This window comes from Cokeromyces recurvatus, assembly GCF_025118155.1.
Source record: "Cokeromyces recurvatus strain NRRL 2243 chromosome Unknown BX663scaffold_10, whole genome shotgun sequence".
NCBI lineage: Eukaryota > Fungi > Mucoromycota > Mucoromycetes > Mucorales > Mucoraceae > Cokeromyces > Cokeromyces recurvatus.
Window position 1 is genome coordinate 164,418 of NW_026251396.1, and position 17,367 is coordinate 181,784.

Genomic DNA, 17,367 nt, shown 5'->3' on the forward strand with positions numbered 1-17,367 from the left:
AAACCTATGATAGTATTTCAGTTTTTTTTTTTTTTTTTTTTTTTTTTTTTTTTTTTTTTTTTTTTTTTTTTTTTAAAAAAAACGCGTTTATTTGAAAATCTATATTCTACTTACGATAATCATTGTTATAGTTCCATTGATCACTTATATGCATAACTTTAATTTGTGATTCAAAGGAAGCATTCATATAATTGTAAGGTGTAATAATAATACCGATAAATGGTTCTAAACCTAAAGTGTCATCACGAAATAAGAACTGTAGAAGCGTATATATATAAAGAAGACAATAATTACATGTGTTAGGAGCATATATGTATGTGTGTATGTATGCATACTTTTTTTTTTTGACTTACCTGGTAGGAAGCTTGGTTTGCAATATCTCGAATACTTGGTTCAGGCTCAAAGGTAGGATGTGAATGATACCAGCCAACAACCTTTAAGCCCTTCTTTTTAAATAATTCATATGCTTCCATTTCAGAAATAGGATCCATTTCACTCTATACGAAATAAAATAAATGAATATTAAAGATGAATATATATATATGTGTGTGTATATACTTACTTGCATACTGGCACTTGTGCTGCGACAAGGGAATATATATTCTACTTGTACATGTATGGCTCCATTTTCTTTTCTTATGACTGCTCCAGCTAATAGTCCAATAATTTCTGTATATGCAAGGTGTGAATGAAAATCGATTACAAGCTTTATTCATGATAGATTATTAGTTTGAAGAAAACAAAATGAAACAATTAGATAACACAACTTACCAAGACGTTACTTGAAATATTGACTATAAATGGAGCATTCATATGCTTTGAATATTGATTCAGTGGAATCAATCTAAATGGGTCATTATCTGAATCATGATAAAAGACATCATAGTGTTCTTTCAATACAGTCTTCTCTCTAATACCTCTTCTCTCATCCTTATTATTGCTTGCTATCATGGTGTCCTCTTGTTGTTTGCAGATATCATGATTTAAATGAACCCAATCATGCTTTGATAAAGTCGTTCTCCTTTTAGAATAGTGTTCTAAAATACGGACTGACTTGTTTCTAGCTCGAACCCTTTTCTTTCTAGGAAAAGGTTCAACACAGTCTACATTGATTATATTTCTACATTGTAAATAAGAGTGTATTCTTCCAACTGCATTTACATCTCCACAGTTCTCTAAATTTCGTCTTCCTGCTGTCTTTGATAAATACTTGGGTCGAGATATCTTCCAGTTATTTATGATATGATTTCGAATTCTCATATATCTTTCGGGAGTCTTGGATGGTTTCCCTTCAAACCATTCAACGTTAGAAGCACGTTCATCATTTGTTATCTTTGTCTCGTCAAACTCCTGTTGAAAATACAGGATTATTAATCTAGGTAGTCATATCATAGAGGCTTTTATATATAAAACTTACATATTCAGGTTCTTGCTTGGTATTGATGTCCTCCTTATTTATGATGAACACCTCTTTCTTTTGTTCAATTTGAGTATTCTTTCTTTGTATAGTCAAATTATTTTTATGTAATTTTTCTTTATTAACTACCACTCCTTCTTCTTCTTCTTCTTTTTGATCTACTGCTGTTTCAAAAGAAGATTGTTCAAGATGATTTGTTATAGTATTAAAATCTTTTGATAATGGTAATTTATCTTTAGTTTCATATTTCTCATTCTCCTTCTTACTTGCTGCCAACTATATTAAAAAAAAAAGAATACATATAAACATGTAATAAATAAATAAATAAATAAATAGAAAAAAAAAAAAACCTTTCGGAGTTTTGGGTTTGTCCGTGCACGCCCTTTGCATTGATTTTGAGTTCGCGTTTTGAATTGTTCTGAAATCTTTTTCCAATTACCATAACCATATAATTTCTTCATAATAATAATTAAATATAATAAATTTATATACAAATATATTTGTTGTTGTTGTTGTTATACTTACTATGTATTTAGCTAAAAGCTCATCTTCTTCAGGTATCCATTTTTTCTTGTATGTTAAAGCACGTTCCATGATGGAAGACTCTACTATTAAAAGGCTTTAGAGAAGAGTGACGAACGTGATGAAAAAAAAAAAAAGGAAAAAGAAATAGAGGTGTTTTTTTTGTATTTACCTCCTTTATTACTGATTATCTTATTCACAGCTACTTTACTGTTTTGAACCTGTTTCACTAAATTTGTATGCGACGGGTTTTGTAAACTCTTTTTTGATGTATTATCATCATATTCATTACGGCTTTCTTCTGTAATCATTTATTATATATGTAGATAATGAAAAGAAGTAAAAGAAAAAGAGAAAGATAATATTATTTTATGTCTATAAATGTGAGCAAAAAAAAAAAAAAAAAATTAAGTTACAAAAAAAAAGGCTATTTTATTGGATTCGATGACTATTTTCTGATTCTTTATCATTGTCTATGCAGTCATTCGCATGTTGAATTGCTTGTGACTTATTAAAAGCATACGTCTTTTTACAACATTGACAATACCAGTATGTTTTAACATTTGCTGGAATACTGTCAGCTGTTTTAGGAATTGCTGAAGCAAAGGAAGGGACATCAATACTGTTATAGTACAAGTATGGCATAATTTTGACTCCAGCAGATCTACAGACTATTTTATTTTATTTTAGTTTTTTTTTTCAAACATAAAATAGATTTACATGTAATACACACCTTCTTTTGGCTTCCATTCTCTTGGATAGTTATATTCATCATTGCTATTCTCTTTTGTATGATTTGTTGTTGAATACTATAAAATAAATCATTCGTTATACAATAGACAAGTATTCTCATATCTTTTTGTATTACCATTTTTAAAAACTCGGATGCCTTTCCAATCTCTAATTCAGCAGAAATTGAAGTCTGCATAAAATCTACAAGTTTTTCTGTTTATGAATATCAAAAAAAAAAATTAGTTGTTAGTATAAAGTATCAATAATCTCATGATATTTTACTGTTAAGTGAACGCATTTGATATTGATATTCTTGTTTTGTTCTTAATGAATCCCTTCCTGATTGTTCATCTAATATTTGCTGGATTGTAAGAGGCATTTTTTTTCTTATAGATGAACTAATGATAACTTCTTCCTCTTTTTCTTCTTCTTCTTCTAGAGATTCAATTCTTCCCTAACAAGTAGATATACATACAAAATGAATATACGTATACAAATATGTATTTTATAAATGTTTCTATCTATATAACCTTTCCCAGTCCAGATCTAATTCTTTGATTTAACAATTGATCCCATTCTAATCGAAGTTGATAAGCTAAATAAATAACGTACTCTGCTACTTGAGTTGTTCGAAATCTGATTACAAAGTATGAATCAACTACAATAACACTACAGTCATAATTTAAATCAACTATAAATGATTGTTAGTGTTTTAATAGTCAATAACAACAAAAGAGATTTACTAATTTTGCCAAACAAAAGCAATACATGTATGCCTTTAAAAAAGGAATAAGAATAATGTAAATAAGAATATCTTTTGTGTATGTGTGTGTATACTTTATTCTAACCTGGTACTCGAGTGATATTAACAAGAAAGGGCCTATTTGTTTCTAATAGTTGTAAATAACATAATAATTGATGATATAATGCTTCTTCTACTGTTTTATCATCTATATAATGAAAATAAATAAATAAATAAATAAATAAATAAATAAATAGATATAAATATATATATTTATACTTATCAATCAGAGTCTTTCTATTACCTTTTCTAAGCTCTTTTTCTAATTCTTGAACCCATTCAGGATGAGATGCAATAACACTACTGGGATGTATAGACAGAAAGCTTTTTGCTATTAAAAAAAACAAAGTCAGTATATATGTATCAATTACCTTTGAACACTAATTTTACCTGATGTATGAAATACAATCTCATTACTCTTTCTATAAGGATTATGCTCATCACCAATAGCCAACTGGGGATATAAAGATGAACATAAAATTAACTTGACCATTTGTATTTCTTCCTCTGATAAAGCATGTGCTCTTGACCTTAGTTGTTTCAAATTATTCATCAAGGAGAATTCAAGGTCACGAACATCAAGCTTCTCATATACTTCATCCTCATCTATTATTATCATTATTTGTGTGTGTGTGTGTTTTTTTCTTTTAGTAATAATACATAATATATTCAAGATATTCTTTCAAAAAAAAAATTACAATCAATGGTAGCTTCTTGGTCTTCTTTTACACTTTCCATGTTCAATACTCGGCGTCTTTTATTTATTTGCTCACCATACCTTTCTCTACGAAGTATTTCATGCGCTCTACGCTTCGATTTTTTCTCATCCTTAATTAAATATAATCAAAATTATTCTTACATGTTTCAATAGCAGAATATAGATGTGTACCTTTTCTTCTTCGTGATCGTCATCCATCCGAGACATAGACTCTAGTAAATCAGGTTGAAAATCATGAAGCACTTTTTCAAATTGTCTTTTCATTTTTGCAATCTATTATATAATTAAGTAATCGTTATTTATTTATTTATTTCGAGCCTTACTTCATATAATCTATGTTCCTCTATCATATGTTGTTTACACCATTTACGAGAAGAGGTCTATATATATAATAGTAAATAAAGTAGGTTTTCTTTTTCTCTCTCTTTCTCTCTCTTTTTTTTTTAAAAAAAAAAGAAAAAAAAACATATAAAGTACCTTACTGCCCTTGATTTCAAGCCATTTCCTCCATAGATTAAGCATAGTAAAAGGATCACCATCCTTTGAATAAAATTCTTCTCTATTCTATTTATGGATTTCCATTAGAATTAAATTAAAATGATTACTTTTTTGTGCAATAGTAATAATAATAAAAAAAACCTTTAAATAATCTCTATTACTGTTTTGTGTAGCTCTTGTAAAAGGTGATTGAACACTCATACCCGCAGCTATAGTCAAAATTGGATCTATCACATTAAAAATCTAGAAAGAGAATAGAATATTGCTTATTATTTATTCAGATATTTATATATATCTTAGCAGACTTACCACACCCAAGATCAACATTTTTCCAACTGTTGCATCTACTGGAAGTTTAGATAAGACAGAGCCCAGATCTAGCAAGTTTTCTGTAGAATCAATAGCCCCCAAGTTATATAAAAAGTCCATAGATGAATTGATAAAGTCCATAGAAGGTGACTAAAAGAAAACAAAACAAAAAAAAAAGGCAATTTAGAAAGATATAATATATATAGTTATATATATTTATATAGTATACCTCGATATAATCAAAGTCTCGTGGATTACCGAATTTCATAGATTTAATTTGAAGTAAAAGGGGATCTAACGTTTCTCTTTGGATTTCTGGGATTGCAAAATCATGGAAATGATTAAATTCATTTTCGGAATAAAATCTAAAACACTCTCCTGGTCCCGTTCTTCCTGCACGACCTGTCCTTTGTTTGGCACTGGCCTTTGATATCCAAAATTCTGATAAACGACTCAACCTTGAATCTGGTTCATGATGCATTTCCTTTACTTTGCCTGAATCAATAATAAAGCGAATCCCATCTATCGTAATACTCGTTTCAGCACTATATCCAAAATATAGATAATTAAAAAACCAGTAAAGAAAAAAAAATCTAGCATATATATATATGTATATTACATGTTTGAACTTATAATACATTTGCGGACTCCTTCTGGTGGTGAAGCAAACACTTTTTCTTGTTCTTCTATTGTTAAAGATGAATGAAGCATAAGAATTATCCATTTTCTATAAAGCATAGTTAATTAAAAACGGTCGAGTATACAAATATATATATATTACTTTGTTTTGTGAGCATAATCTGTTAGTTCCTCTGCTAATGTAGTAATCTATATAAAGTATTAAAATTAAATATTCGATAGAAATATGTATATATTTATATTTATATACCTCATTAATTCCGGACATGAATATAAGGAGATCGCCTCTTTCTTCAACTGGAACTGATTGATCAATATATTCCAACACCTTCAAATATGGATCTGTAAATAATGTGAGATAATATGTATTGAATCAATTATCATTCAATTTTTTTTTTTTTTTTTTTACCTGGTTTGATGGCTTGTGATCGACTTACGATAGATCTCTAAGCTTATCAAGTTAGTGTCATGTGAATATACGTTTAAAATAGCAACAGTACCTTAACAGTCTCTGATTGTCGTTTTCGATATGCTGCTTCATCTACAAGATTTTTATCTTCTTCTTCTTGTGGCCAATAATGAATCTTGACACTATACATTTTACCAGGTATCTAAAGGTATTATAAGTTAGAAATCCTACTTTTTTTTTCTCGTTAAATAAGGTATCTTTCTTTCTCTCTCTCACACACACACTCCTTTCCTCTTACAATAAGTGTTGGTGCATCAAAATATTGCGCAAAAAGTTCAGCATTAATTGTAGCACTCATCAAGACAACATAGAGATCCTTTCTTTCTGCCAATGTCTTTTTTAAAAGTGCCAATAAGAAATCACCTATATATATATATGTATGTATGTATATAGTTATTATGTTTAGTAGACGCTAACTTCTCTCTTTATATATATATATACCCATCATATGACGCTCATGAACCTCATCTACCACAATTACATTATACATGGAAAGTAGATTATCTGATGCATACTGTCGCAAAAGAAGGCCCTATTATAGATGAATTCGAGATGGGCTTTAGTATGTAAATTCTTTTTTTTTTCCTCTTCCCTCACTCTACACAACTGATCTTACTTCAGTCAAAAATAATATTCTAGTTCTATTCGTTTTCGTTCCTTCAAATCGAACTTGATATGCAATTTCAGACCCATATTCATTCATTGTTTCATAACTTTTTTTTTTTTTTTTTTTTTTAATATGAATATTATCAAAACGATAGAGTATTATAAATGGGTATTTACCTTACACGCCTTGCAAGGGATGAGCATGCAATACGGCGTGGCTGAGTACATGCAATCTTATTAAAGCCAGCATTCATTAAAATTTGAGGAACTTGTGTACTTTTACCGCATCCAGTATCACCAGCAATAAGCAATACACGATGTTCTCTTAAGGTCTGCACAATAGTGTCTGCGTAAGGAGTCACAGGTAATGCAGCCTTAGTCTCCTCTATATTCTTTTTCAAATTCTCTCTCTTTTTTCTTTGAAAGTCATGGAACAAGATGAGTGTGTGTCGAATCAGTTCTCCTTCTTCCCGAATAAGATGCATCTTGCTTGCCTTTTCGGTCGCTTTCTCTTTTCCTTTAAACACACTTTCTTTCAGTTTAAGATAGAAGCCTATAATTTAATTTACATTATTTAGAAACGGATGCTCTATTCTCTCTCTCTCACACACACACACACAAATAAAAAAAAAGGGGGGAAAACACATTTTATATAATAAAGACCTTCAAATTCAAAATAAATGGGTGTCCCTTTGGGTATATACCAGGAGGCAAAGCCATTGTGTTTTCTGGAAAAGAATAAATCATCAGATTCATCAGTCCATGGATGATCAGAGTCCAAATCATAAAATCTTAAATTGTCATCATTTCTCTTTGTTTTTAAAAATTTTTGAGCCTCCTTAAGAGCTTCTCTGTATTTTTCCTCATTAGAGATCTATATATATATACATAAACGTTTGACTAATACTGTTCTTTTACACTTATAATTTGATTGAATCTTACAATGTTTTTTAGATTCCATATTTTTTTCTTTATAGCTGCTTCATTCTTAATCAAAGTACCATCGACATCGTACCTTTCTTCTGGAATGTATTCTGATCTCCTTTTATGTCTATTATAAGGTGATCTGTGATAGCTCATCTTGAAAAGTAGGCTTTCTATACAATTCCTGCTTGAACAATGCTACGTTGTATTCAATTTTCCCTTTTTTTTTTCAACAATAGAAGTCCGGTCCGGAATTATTTTATTTTATTTTATTTTATTTTTTAATGACATGAAATGTTCATTGTTATTAATTATTCATATAAAAAATTAACTTAAAGATAGCATGTTCTTCTGACCAACTCATCTTATTATTCAAAGAAGAGAATAATAAAGGATAAACTCTGTTTAAAGCTTGGAAGTTGAATGGAAAAAAAGTTGTTATCTCTCTCTCTCTCTCTCTCTCTCTCTCTTTCTATATTGAAGAGGGAATAGGTTTACTGCCACTATTCATAGGTTGAATAATGTATTTGTACCTTATTAGAAAGACACTTTCATATATGTATATTTGTATATCCCTGAACTTTATCTTGGTCTAAATATACAAATATAGTTTTTTTTTTGATTCCCATTAAACTTTGTAATATCTTTAGTTTGCCTTCACCAAAGGTTTTAAAGAATTATTTTTCCAAAAAGTAAGTTGTGATATAAATAATTAAGTTAAAAATTTTGATTCTTAAAAAAAGCTGATATATACTAAATCTTCTTGTCGTGAAGTCTCTATAACAGAAAAAAAAAGAAAGTTCCTTTTATAATTATTATAATAATTAAAAGTAGTAGTAAACTCATCTACTACTACATGTCAGTTGATCGACTTGTATAGGTTTTAACAAGAAAGCATAAAAAATCTGGGCATATTTAAACGCCGACTCTTTTTTTTTTTTTTTTTTTTTTTGTAAATTTTCGGGAATAATGTAAGGAGAGCGTAAGCCAACAAGCAGGAGAACCTCCTCTCTTTTTCTTGTACTTTGGTGAGTGGCATATTAGATATATAGAATGGATACATAAAAAGGCTTTAGGGATATACATATGTTTATTAGATATAAAAGATGGATCGATTGAAAAAAAAAATGGATAAATAATCAATGGATGGATTAAAAGATAGATTCGATTTTTTTTATATATAAAAAAAAAGGATGAGGGTGTGGAGAGGAAGCTTATTTATTGTGGACATTTCACTGAATTAGAAGAGAATCAGCCAAAAACTGACAATTTTTTTTTTCTTCTTTACAATGAATTGTATATAGGAAAGTCAACATGGGTCGCCGTCCCGCTCGTTGTTATCGTTACTGTAAAAACAAGCCTTATCCTAAATCCAGATACTGTCGTGGTGTTCCCGATGCCAAGCTTAGAATCTACGATTTAGGTCGTAAGAAGGCATCCGTTGACGATTTCCCTCTTTGTGTCCACTTGGTCTCCAACGAATACGAACAATTGTCTGCTGAAGCTCTTGAAGCAGGTCGTATCTGTGCTAACAAGTACATTGCCAAGACTGCCGGTAAGGATTCCTTCCACATGCGTATTCGTGTTCACCCCTACCACGTCACCCGTATCAATAAGATGTTGTCTTGTGCTGGTGCTGATAGATTGCAAACTGGTATGCGTGGTGCCTTCGGTAAGCCTAATGGTCTCGTTGCTCGTGTCAACATTGGTCAAATCATCTTCTCTGTTCGTACCAAGGATTCTAACAAGGCTGTTGTCATTGAAGCTTTGAGACGTTGCAAGTACAAGTTCCCTGGTCAACAAAAGATCATTGTCTCCAAGAAGTGGGGTTTCACTCCTCTCTCTCGTGAAGAATACGTTGAAGCCCGTGCTGCTGGTAAGCTTAGACCCGATGGTTGTTATGTCAAGTTTGTTCCTCAAAAGGGTCGTCTTGCTGATTACTTCAAGGAGGCTTCCAGAGCTTAAGTAACGAATTTCCAATAAAATTACGGATCAGTTTTTTATATATTTATATATTTATTGTAAATGGTTTTGAGTTCAATGAATGTGTGTGAATGTGTGTGTGTTTTATTTTTAGGAATTCTATTTTCATCAACAATTATAAATGTAAATGATGCTAGGGGCTTATTTTTTTTTCTCTCTTTAAGAAGAAAATGTTATTTGGACAAGTTTTATCCATAAAATGGTTTATTTATCTGATTTTTATTATTCTTTGAACAAGATAAAAGATGTTTTGATGATCAAGTAGAAAATGTTAGTCTCCTCCTTAACAGATCATCACAAGTACAACAAGAGATGTAGACATTGGTGATTAATTAACAACAAGGAATACTGAAATTGATATTCGATTGTTTATTATAAAATTAGGGGTTTAATGAATGAGAATGAATTTATAGTTCTAAAATGTAAAAATGTACATTAAATAATTGATTTGCAATTATTCTTTCAATCCGTCCTTTTTTTTTTTCTTTTTTTTTATGTTAAATAAATAAATGATGTGCATACACAGAAATGGATGAATTGAAAGTAGAGACAATTTTTGAATTAGGGCTGAGTTGTATAGGAAAGATGATGTTACAGACTATTACTTTGAATGAAATGAATAGGTATTCAGAAATGAAGGAGAGATGGTGTACTATCTTATCGTAGATAATGCTCCTATGTTATGCTTAACCAAGATTGGAGTATATATTTATATGCTGAAGAACATCGATTTGTGTATCTCCCATAGTATTTTACTGAGCTGAATCTCATTAAGCGGCTCTTGTTATGATAGTTTCCAATTAAAGATATATACATATATATAAAAAATGCATTGTGGCATGTTAAAATAGCCTTTATTAAAGAAAGGCGTCATAAGGAAAAACATGAATGATGATAAACCATAGTTATAAAAATCATTGAAGTACTTTTGTCTTTCTGTGAGTAAGTTACAATGATAATTATAATTATAGAAGAAGTAATGAGATCTAACTATTTTAATGACAAAAGTAGATTATAATATACATATTCTGACCTTGTATATTTATACCTAATATTGTTACTTCTGAATGAAAAATCAGTTTGGTTAGTTTCATCAATAATCACAGTAACAAAATTGACAACATATTCAATCAATTATACAACAAATAGAGAGAGAGAGTGTGTGTGTATGTGTGTATGTGCCAGCGCTACCTTACTTATTAATTGCTTGTGCCCAGTCCTGGGAGCTGAAAGGTTGGTTAATAAGTTTGAGCTCTTCTTATCTTTCCTATGGCTTAAGGCAGCATCATGTATGACTTAAACATTGAAAGGTTGTAATGTAGAACTGTAAAAGTTTGAGAATCAAGTCTATGAATAAATTGCGTTGTAGGCTAAATTATTATGCCGAGTCAGTCATTGTAAAGCTCAAATAAGGAAGAAATGCCCTCTTACAGATAATCGCGTTAAAAATTAGTACTTTATGTCTTCTTACTAAAACCTCAAACCAAAAAAAAAAAAAAAAAAAAAAAAAAGAAAAGGAAAAGAAAAGTGTTGAATATATGGATAAAAATAGGTAGCAAGTATTATATATAATTATGCAATAAACAATTTCTATTTTAGAGTAGTAAAAGTTCCTTGTCCTTCTTTTTATTAATGTTCTCTCTACATGTTAACCTCACTCATATCATAAAGTACTCCTTCAGTTTATCCACTGGCCTCAGTATGTGTTTTACCATTGATACGCTCCTTGCTTTCTTACAACATAATAAGGGTCTCATCCCTATCACTAGAACACTTTGACGATTAATTCACTTGATGGTCTTCCGACCTTTCCTTATCCTGCCAATAATGTCGAAATAGCGTTCATCTACTACATTTTGAAATTTCTTTTTTTTTTCCTTCAAATTATACTCTAAACATTACACAGACTTCATCATGGATAGGACTAAGTTTGGCTTATTGATACCAGTATTCGTAACTCAGATCAGCAAATTACAAGCAAGTTTACAAAAAAAAACTTGATATTTTTGATGGCGCTTTCTTAAAACATGCTTAAATAAACTTCCTCTTCAAAGCCTTCAACATTCTGGACCAAATTATTCTTAAACAGATAATCAGACAGATATATGTCTGACTAAATTGAGCACTGAAAAGTTCGAAACTGATTATACAAATAAATATGTATATGAATATAAATTTTGATCATTTGAGAATGGTAAGACTGTATTCCTTGACTCATCAAGCAAGATGCAGTTTGGTACATGTATACATTTTTATATAAAGTTAAAGTCAAACTGTTATCTGTTTTGGGTTCGATTATGTCTTGCTATTTTTTTTTTTTTTTTTGAAAGATATATTTAGTAATTTTGAAACAATGTTTGATGATTTATCTTTAAGCTACACACATATGCCTTGCAGTAGCAGAAATACTTTTTTAAAAAAATAAAATAAAAAGAAAGGTTTGCATATTTTTTTTTTGAATGTCTGTAAAAGAAAAAGACAAAGGGAGAGAAGCTATCACTTTATATACCTAAAATCATTATGCCCTTTATGGCGATTACTAAGCAATAAGCAAAAATATATAAATGGAAGTCTATAAATGTGATTCGACTTCATTTTAGGATCAAATGACATTATATACATATCGAACTTTAATATTGCGCACTTTCCTTTTTTAAAATGATTGTGTAAATTTATTAAATTTTTACATGTGTAGCAAAATTTCCCCTCTTCCCTTTCTTTCTTTCTTTTTTATTTATTTATTTATTTTATTTTATTTTATTTTATTATGGAATTTGATGAAAGATGGCTTAAAAGGCCACATAGTACAATAAATCAACAACGAAATGTCGACAAAGAATTACAACGCATAAAAAGTTTAGGAGTTGTGTCTGTATTGAATAAAAATTTTCAACAAGAAGTAGTAACAATAGCGCCATCTTCAATTGAAGATGCAGGAAAATCTCGAACTGATTCTATTTCTCAACAGGTTAGACGAACAAGTGTCATAGGTCAGGGATTTACTATTAACAAATCGTTACCTTCTTCTAAAAGCAAACCTCGAGTAGTACCAATGGGTTCAATTGTTCCTACTACAATCATGTTAGAGCAGTCACCTACTTCTCCACCCTTAGCGGAGAAGGAAATATTAATGAATGAAGAAGAAGAAAAAGAAGAAAGAGAGGATAATAATCCTCTTGAGATGACCGAGTCGGCTATTATGATGGATACAGACAAGGAAGCGCTTAAAAAACGAATCACTGAACTTGAGGAACTATACACAGGATCAATAAAGAAACTACAAGATCTTGAATCTCAAAACAAGACACAATCACACCTATTAAAACTACAAGATGAATTAATCCACTGTCTTTCACATCAAATTGAAGAATATACCCAACCAAATCAAGATTTAGTAGTATCAATGGAGAAAGTACATAAAGACATTCAGGGGCTCTCTAGCGAAATGAATGAGCTTGCACCTTTAAGGTCTAGATATGAAACGGATCTAATTGATATAAAGGAGCAATTATCTTCTTATGATTATACCTTGGACGAACTTGAAAAGATGGCCGAAAGAGTGCAAGAGGAGAGTAGATCACAAGCGTTATATATTGATACAAAAGTGCAAACGCTCTTTGATAAATTGTCACAGAAAGAGAGTCGAATTCAAGAATTACAACATTCATATACCATTCATAGTAACCCTTCTTCAGCAAATCAATCTCCAATTTATTCTGCTAGATCTTCTTACCTTTCTGAAAATGAAAATAAATTCTATAGACGATCCTACATTTCTTTTTGGAAAGGAAATGTCTTACCTCCTGCCTCCCCTCCACCTTCTATGCCACTTCCACCTATTCCTCTCGAGAGTTATCGGTCTGGATCTGGATCTATTTTATCAGAGATATCTAAAGCTTCAGGTACTCACTTGCCCATGAATATGAATGAAACCAATTCAATTAGTTATGATGAAATAGATATTCAATTATCTGATGAAGCCTATTATAAAGAGTTTACAAATCAATTACAAGAAAAGCTTTCCATTTCAAAAGAAATTGATGACCTTGATGTATGGAGGCCGAGTGACTATGATTATATACAAAGAAAGATTGATACAAACTGGAATACAAGTGAAACTAGTGAACATAAAGAACATCATGCTTTCTGGAAAGGTATGAAAAAGAAGTTGAGAGTGTAATTAGAATACATATATGAATATATTTATAATTTATGATTGAATAAAGCATTATACCTTTTTTTTTTCTTTTTTTTTACAAGTTGAAATGTATATTATAAAATCAATAGGAGTTTATATGCATTGTATTTTAATAGTTTTATACAACTCCTTTCAATAAAAAAAGTCAAAATATAAAGGCTGTATTAAAAATAAATTCTAAATTTAGAAGTTTCGTTTATAAGTATTATAGAATTTCATTGAATACAACATTCATAAAGCCTGTATTTATTACATAAATTTATTATAGACGACCAAAAAAAAAAAGATATATATATTTATATGTATATGAACTAAAAAAAAGGAATATAAAGTTAACAATATAATCAGAGTACACATAATTGCTTATTCGAACTATGCAAGTTATTATAATAATAGTTTAAACATGCTATATTTAGAAAAGCATATATGTAGCAACAACACCGACAATAGCAAGCGCACCTTGGCTCAACATTAAAATTGATGCACTTGAAGTTTTGTTAGTAGGTGTTGAGTTGGCAGAAGTTGTAGAAGTAGAAACAGCGCTACTTTGTACAATTGGAGTAGAAGTAGCTGCTACACTGCTCGTCCATGGAGTAATAGATCTATATATATATATATAATGTTAATCATCTATATAAATCAGTCTATTATTTAACGTACACATTGGCTCCAGGCATTGAACAATAGTTTTGAACAAGTGCTTGTTGAGCACCATAGCCATCCGCATTAGGACAATTATTCCAACATGTTAATTTCTCCTTATTCCACTATAAAATATATATTCATTTCAGTATTAAGAAGTAGTAGTAGGACGACGACATATACTTACTCTACACAAACATGCAAAATCTTTTTTTTTTTTTTTTAATAATAGAGATAAAGAAGTAAATACATTGTGTTACATTAAAGATACAATAATTTTATTTTCGAGAAAATTACCTTGATCCTGACAAGTTTTTATATAATTATCTTCATTTTGCAAACACAATTCAAAGCTAATACATATTACATTAATTTTGATAACAAATAAACCAACGATTTTTACTTACGTGCTCTGAACAGCACAGACGTTTCCAGTAGGTACAGCAGCAGCAGCAATGGTAGATGTAGTTAAAATAGGTACAGTAGTTGTAGCAACAGTATTGTTAACAGCATTCTGAGCTGAAACAGCAGCTAAACCAGCCAAAGAACTTAACACTATAAACTTCATTTTTTTTTAAAAAAAAGAAAAACAAAAAGAATAATAAAAGTAAAAGTAAAAGTAAAAAAAAAAGAAGACGAAAAAAAGAAAAAAAGGTTCAATTGGTGGTTTTATAAATAAATGGGGAGACAAAAGAAGATAAAAGAAACCTTTGTGTAAGGGGGAGGGAGGGGGGCGGAGAAAAAGAATAAAAGAAAAAGAAAAAGAAAAGAGGAGATATAAAAATAAAGAATGACTGTAATATTTTATAGGCTTTCATGTCTGTCAAACATACTAACATATCGTCTCGAATCAATACCTCCTTTAAACTATTTGTTCAAATATATGCCTTTTTTTTTGTTTTAATTTCCCTCAAAAATCAATAAAAGCGCTTTAGCTTTTAAAAAAATAAAATAAAATGATTTTTCGGCTGTGCAACTCTAATAATAGCCATTTTATTGTTTTTTTTTAAAAAAAAAAAAGAAATGTTTGATAAAGATCGACATAATAATAATGTCAATTTACTATATTTTAAAATACTCTATTATATATTCTCTTTTTTTGTTTCTTTCTTTTTTTTAATATTATTCATTATTTAAAATGAAAGTCGTGATTGATTGTTTTATCTTTATTTCTGATAATAAATAATCATTCCAGTTATTGAAAGAAAGCTGGTATGTATTCTGTTACTGTTCTCTCTTGTGTAAAATATCTGAATTTTAAAAGCATTTTTTTTGTTTCAAATGGTGATATTAGAATGGAGTCTTTAATATAATAATGCTATTACAGACTAACGCTCATACATTAGCTTGGATTAATAAAATAAGAATAAGAATAAAAAATAACAAGAAATAAATGGATCAAGCTTTTTGATAAAGATATTCTAAACATAATTCGCCACATGGAATAGTTTTTTTTTTCAGGCACAAATACTTTGCTTAAGCTTAAAATTTTAAATGATGATTGTGAACAAAATAAAATTGAACATCAACATTAGCATACATACCTATTATATATAACTATATTATAAAAGAAAGGATAAGGGGTTATTTGTAGCTAAATAAAAGATGTACGCTTAAATATATATGCTTCATGGTCCGACTTGTAATAAAAAAATAAATTCTTGTTAAAACATGTTATGCTAGAAAATATATACAATTCATAAGCAAGCTATTTCAATCATGGTGTTAAAAAGGTTAACATGACTCTGTCATAGAATATTTTTTTTTTAAATCCTTGTTGTAGACAGGGATCTACAGTAACAATGACATTAACTGGATAAAACTTATAAATAGCTTTTATTCTATTTTGCTTTACAATGATCAAGAGTCATGTAACTAAATTTAATTTTTTTAAAAAAAAAAGAAGCTATTATGGACCTTATATTTGTATATAAATTAGTGCATGTTTACCTATTCTCCACTAGTGCATAGATATATTTAAAAGTTCAAAAGTAGAGAAAAGTAAGTAGGTATCTCGAGTCTTTCTTTTTTCTCTCTTTTTGAGTAAGTATGAATTTAATGCGTATGTCTGCAAAAAAAAAAAAAAAAAAAAAAAAAAAAAAAAAAAAAAAAAAAAAAAAAAAAAAAAAACGTAAACACGACCGGATATTGGATCAACGTGCAAAACGATATAATAAATATGTGATTTACGAATAGACTAACGTTTGCATTGCACCACCAAATTTGGAATTACTCTATTTTTTTTTATTTTATTTTATTTTTTTTTTCGTTCTCGTAAAATTAAATACAACGTCAAGAGAAAAATATTAAGGGGCTATACAACATATTTCAGTAATATCAAAACTACAATGATGAAAAATCAGCTATTTATGAATTATTATAAAGACATATTAATCTCTGAGATCTATTTTTAACTAATGATCATTCACTTGTATATAGTACAGTATTGTCTTATAGTCGGTCATAATAGGCCAAAAAGCAAGATGGCTGAAAATAGTGAATTCAAAATAGTTGGATTTCCTATTTGACTTATTCAAAAATATGTATGTTAAAGTAAATTTTTGTCGATGATATAAACTTCATCATTATTAAAAGCCTTTGTCATGGTTAATAAAAAAAAAAAATTACAGCAAAATCAAATTCTGCAGTGTGTTGTGTAAATGCTTTATGTCAGCTGCTATAGTTTAATACTACAGACTATTAAATGAGACAACAAATAACTAACTACGAAATACAATAATAACTATTTTCAAATGAATGACGATCGTCTTTTTTTTTTTTTTTATTTTCAGCAGGAATTTAGATATTTTCAAATAAAACCTTAAACATTCATCTTGTCAAGTTTTTAATTCCACTATCGTATGAACCTTTTTTTTTTAAAAAAAAAAAAAAAAAAAAAACAAATCGT

The 17,367-nt window shown here is 29.3% G+C and overlaps 8 protein-coding genes across 8 annotated transcripts; 2 read left to right on the top strand and 6 right to left on the bottom strand.

Moving 5' to 3' along the window:
* Positions 1–106: 106 nt before the first annotated feature.
* Positions 107–2,011, bottom strand: BX663DRAFT_485634 (uncharacterized protein; the record flags this gene model as incomplete). The annotated part of the gene is made up of 7 exons (XM_051524625.1): positions 107–256; positions 354–497; positions 563–706; positions 772–1,350; positions 1,418–1,693; positions 1,768–1,872; positions 1,943–2,011. 7 exons carry the CDS (start codon positions 2,009–2,011, stop codon positions 107–109), a joined length of 1,467 nt encoding a protein of 488 aa, XP_051383467.1.
* Positions 2,012–2,371: 360 nt separating this feature from the next.
* On the bottom strand, positions 2,372–2,724 carry BX663DRAFT_433239 (uncharacterized protein; the record flags this gene model as incomplete). Its single annotated transcript, XM_051522982.1, has 2 exons — positions 2,372–2,603; positions 2,669–2,724. Coding segments are annotated over 2 exons (288 nt in total), but the record flags the coding sequence as incomplete, so codon positions are not given.
* Positions 2,725–3,017: 293 nt separating this feature from the next.
* On the bottom strand, positions 3,018–4,316 carry BX663DRAFT_31553 (uncharacterized protein). The gene is made up of 6 exons (XM_051522079.1): positions 4,172–4,316; positions 3,864–4,079; positions 3,718–3,804; positions 3,520–3,621; positions 3,415–3,447; positions 3,018–3,362 (listed from the first exon to the last, which is right to left on the bottom strand). The coding sequence occupies exons 1-6, from the start codon at positions 4,209–4,211 to the stop codon at positions 3,193–3,195; spliced, it is 648 nt and encodes a 215-aa protein (XP_051383469.1). The 5' UTR covers positions 4,212–4,316; the 3' UTR covers positions 3,018–3,192.
* Positions 4,317–4,974: 658 nt separating this feature from the next.
* BX663DRAFT_433324 (P-loop containing nucleoside triphosphate hydrolase protein) lies at positions 4,975–5,709 on the bottom strand (the record flags this gene model as incomplete). Its single annotated transcript, XM_051522987.1, has 3 exons — positions 4,975–5,148; positions 5,228–5,543; positions 5,618–5,709. 3 exons carry the CDS (start codon positions 5,707–5,709, stop codon positions 4,975–4,977), a joined length of 582 nt encoding a protein of 193 aa, XP_051383470.1.
* A 410-nt stretch (positions 5,710–6,119) lies between these two features.
* BX663DRAFT_433433 (P-loop containing nucleoside triphosphate hydrolase protein) lies at positions 6,120–6,966 on the bottom strand (the record flags this gene model as incomplete). Its single annotated transcript, XM_051522991.1, has 5 exons — positions 6,120–6,248; positions 6,345–6,469; positions 6,548–6,638; positions 6,723–6,819; positions 6,890–6,966. The coding sequence occupies 5 exons, from the start codon at positions 6,964–6,966 to the stop codon at positions 6,120–6,122; spliced, it is 519 nt and encodes a 172-aa protein (XP_051383471.1).
* A 1,984-nt stretch (positions 6,967–8,950) lies between these two features.
* On the top strand, positions 8,951–9,601 carry BX663DRAFT_506642 (60S ribosomal protein L10-A; the record flags this gene model as incomplete). The annotated part of the gene is made up of 1 exon (XM_051527219.1): positions 8,951–9,601. One exon carries the CDS (start codon positions 8,951–8,953, stop codon positions 9,599–9,601), a length of 651 nt encoding a protein of 216 aa, XP_051383472.1.
* Positions 9,602–12,364: 2,763 nt separating this feature from the next.
* BX663DRAFT_506643 (uncharacterized protein) lies at positions 12,365–13,909 on the top strand. Its single transcript, XM_051527220.1, has one exon. It carries the CDS (start codon positions 12,387–12,389, stop codon positions 13,797–13,799), a length of 1,413 nt encoding a protein of 470 aa, XP_051383473.1. The 5' UTR covers positions 12,365–12,386; the 3' UTR covers positions 13,800–13,909.
* Positions 13,910–14,030: 121 nt separating this feature from the next.
* On the bottom strand, positions 14,031–15,112 carry BX663DRAFT_506644 (uncharacterized protein). The gene is made up of 5 exons (XM_051527221.1): positions 14,867–15,112; positions 14,757–14,812; positions 14,647–14,666; positions 14,478–14,584; positions 14,031–14,419 (listed from the first exon to the last, which is right to left on the bottom strand). The coding sequence occupies exons 1-5, from the start codon at positions 15,025–15,027 to the stop codon at positions 14,230–14,232; spliced, it is 534 nt and encodes a 177-aa protein (XP_051383474.1). The 5' UTR covers positions 15,028–15,112; the 3' UTR covers positions 14,031–14,229.
* Positions 15,113–17,367: the final 2,255 nt, after the last annotated feature.

What these genes read in the sequence shown, in the direction of transcription:
- BX663DRAFT_506644 (XM_051527221.1), bottom strand. Translation starts at nt 15,027, where the DNA reads ATGAAGTTTATAGTGTTAAGTTCTTTGGCTGGTTTAGCTGCTGTTTCA. An exon ending in GTCTGTGCTGTTCAGAGCAC is followed by an intron (nt 14,813 to 14,866) that starts GTAAGTAAAAAT and finishes AATATGTATTAG; the next exon opens with CTTTGAATTGTGTTTGCAAA. An exon ending in ATTTTGCATGTTTGTGTAGA is followed by an intron (nt 14,585 to 14,646) that starts GTAAGTATATGT and finishes TATATTTTATAG; the next exon opens with TGGAATAAGGAGAAATTAAC.
- BX663DRAFT_31553 (XM_051522079.1), bottom strand. Translation starts at nt 4,211, where the DNA reads ATGGAAAGTGTAAAAGAAGACCAAGAAGCTACCATTGATT. An exon ending in CCAAGAAGCTACCATTGATT is followed by an intron (nt 4,080 to 4,171) that starts GTAATTTTTTTT and finishes TGATAATAATAG; the next exon opens with ATGAGGATGAAGTATATGAG. An exon ending in AGAAAAAGAGCTTAGAAAAG is followed by an intron (nt 3,622 to 3,717) that starts GTAATAGAAAGA and finishes TTCATTATATAG; the next exon opens with ATGATAAAACAGTAGAAGAA.
- BX663DRAFT_506643 (XM_051527220.1), top strand. Translation starts at nt 12,387, where the DNA reads ATGGAATTTGATGAAAGATGGCTTAAAAGGCCACATAGTACAATAAAT.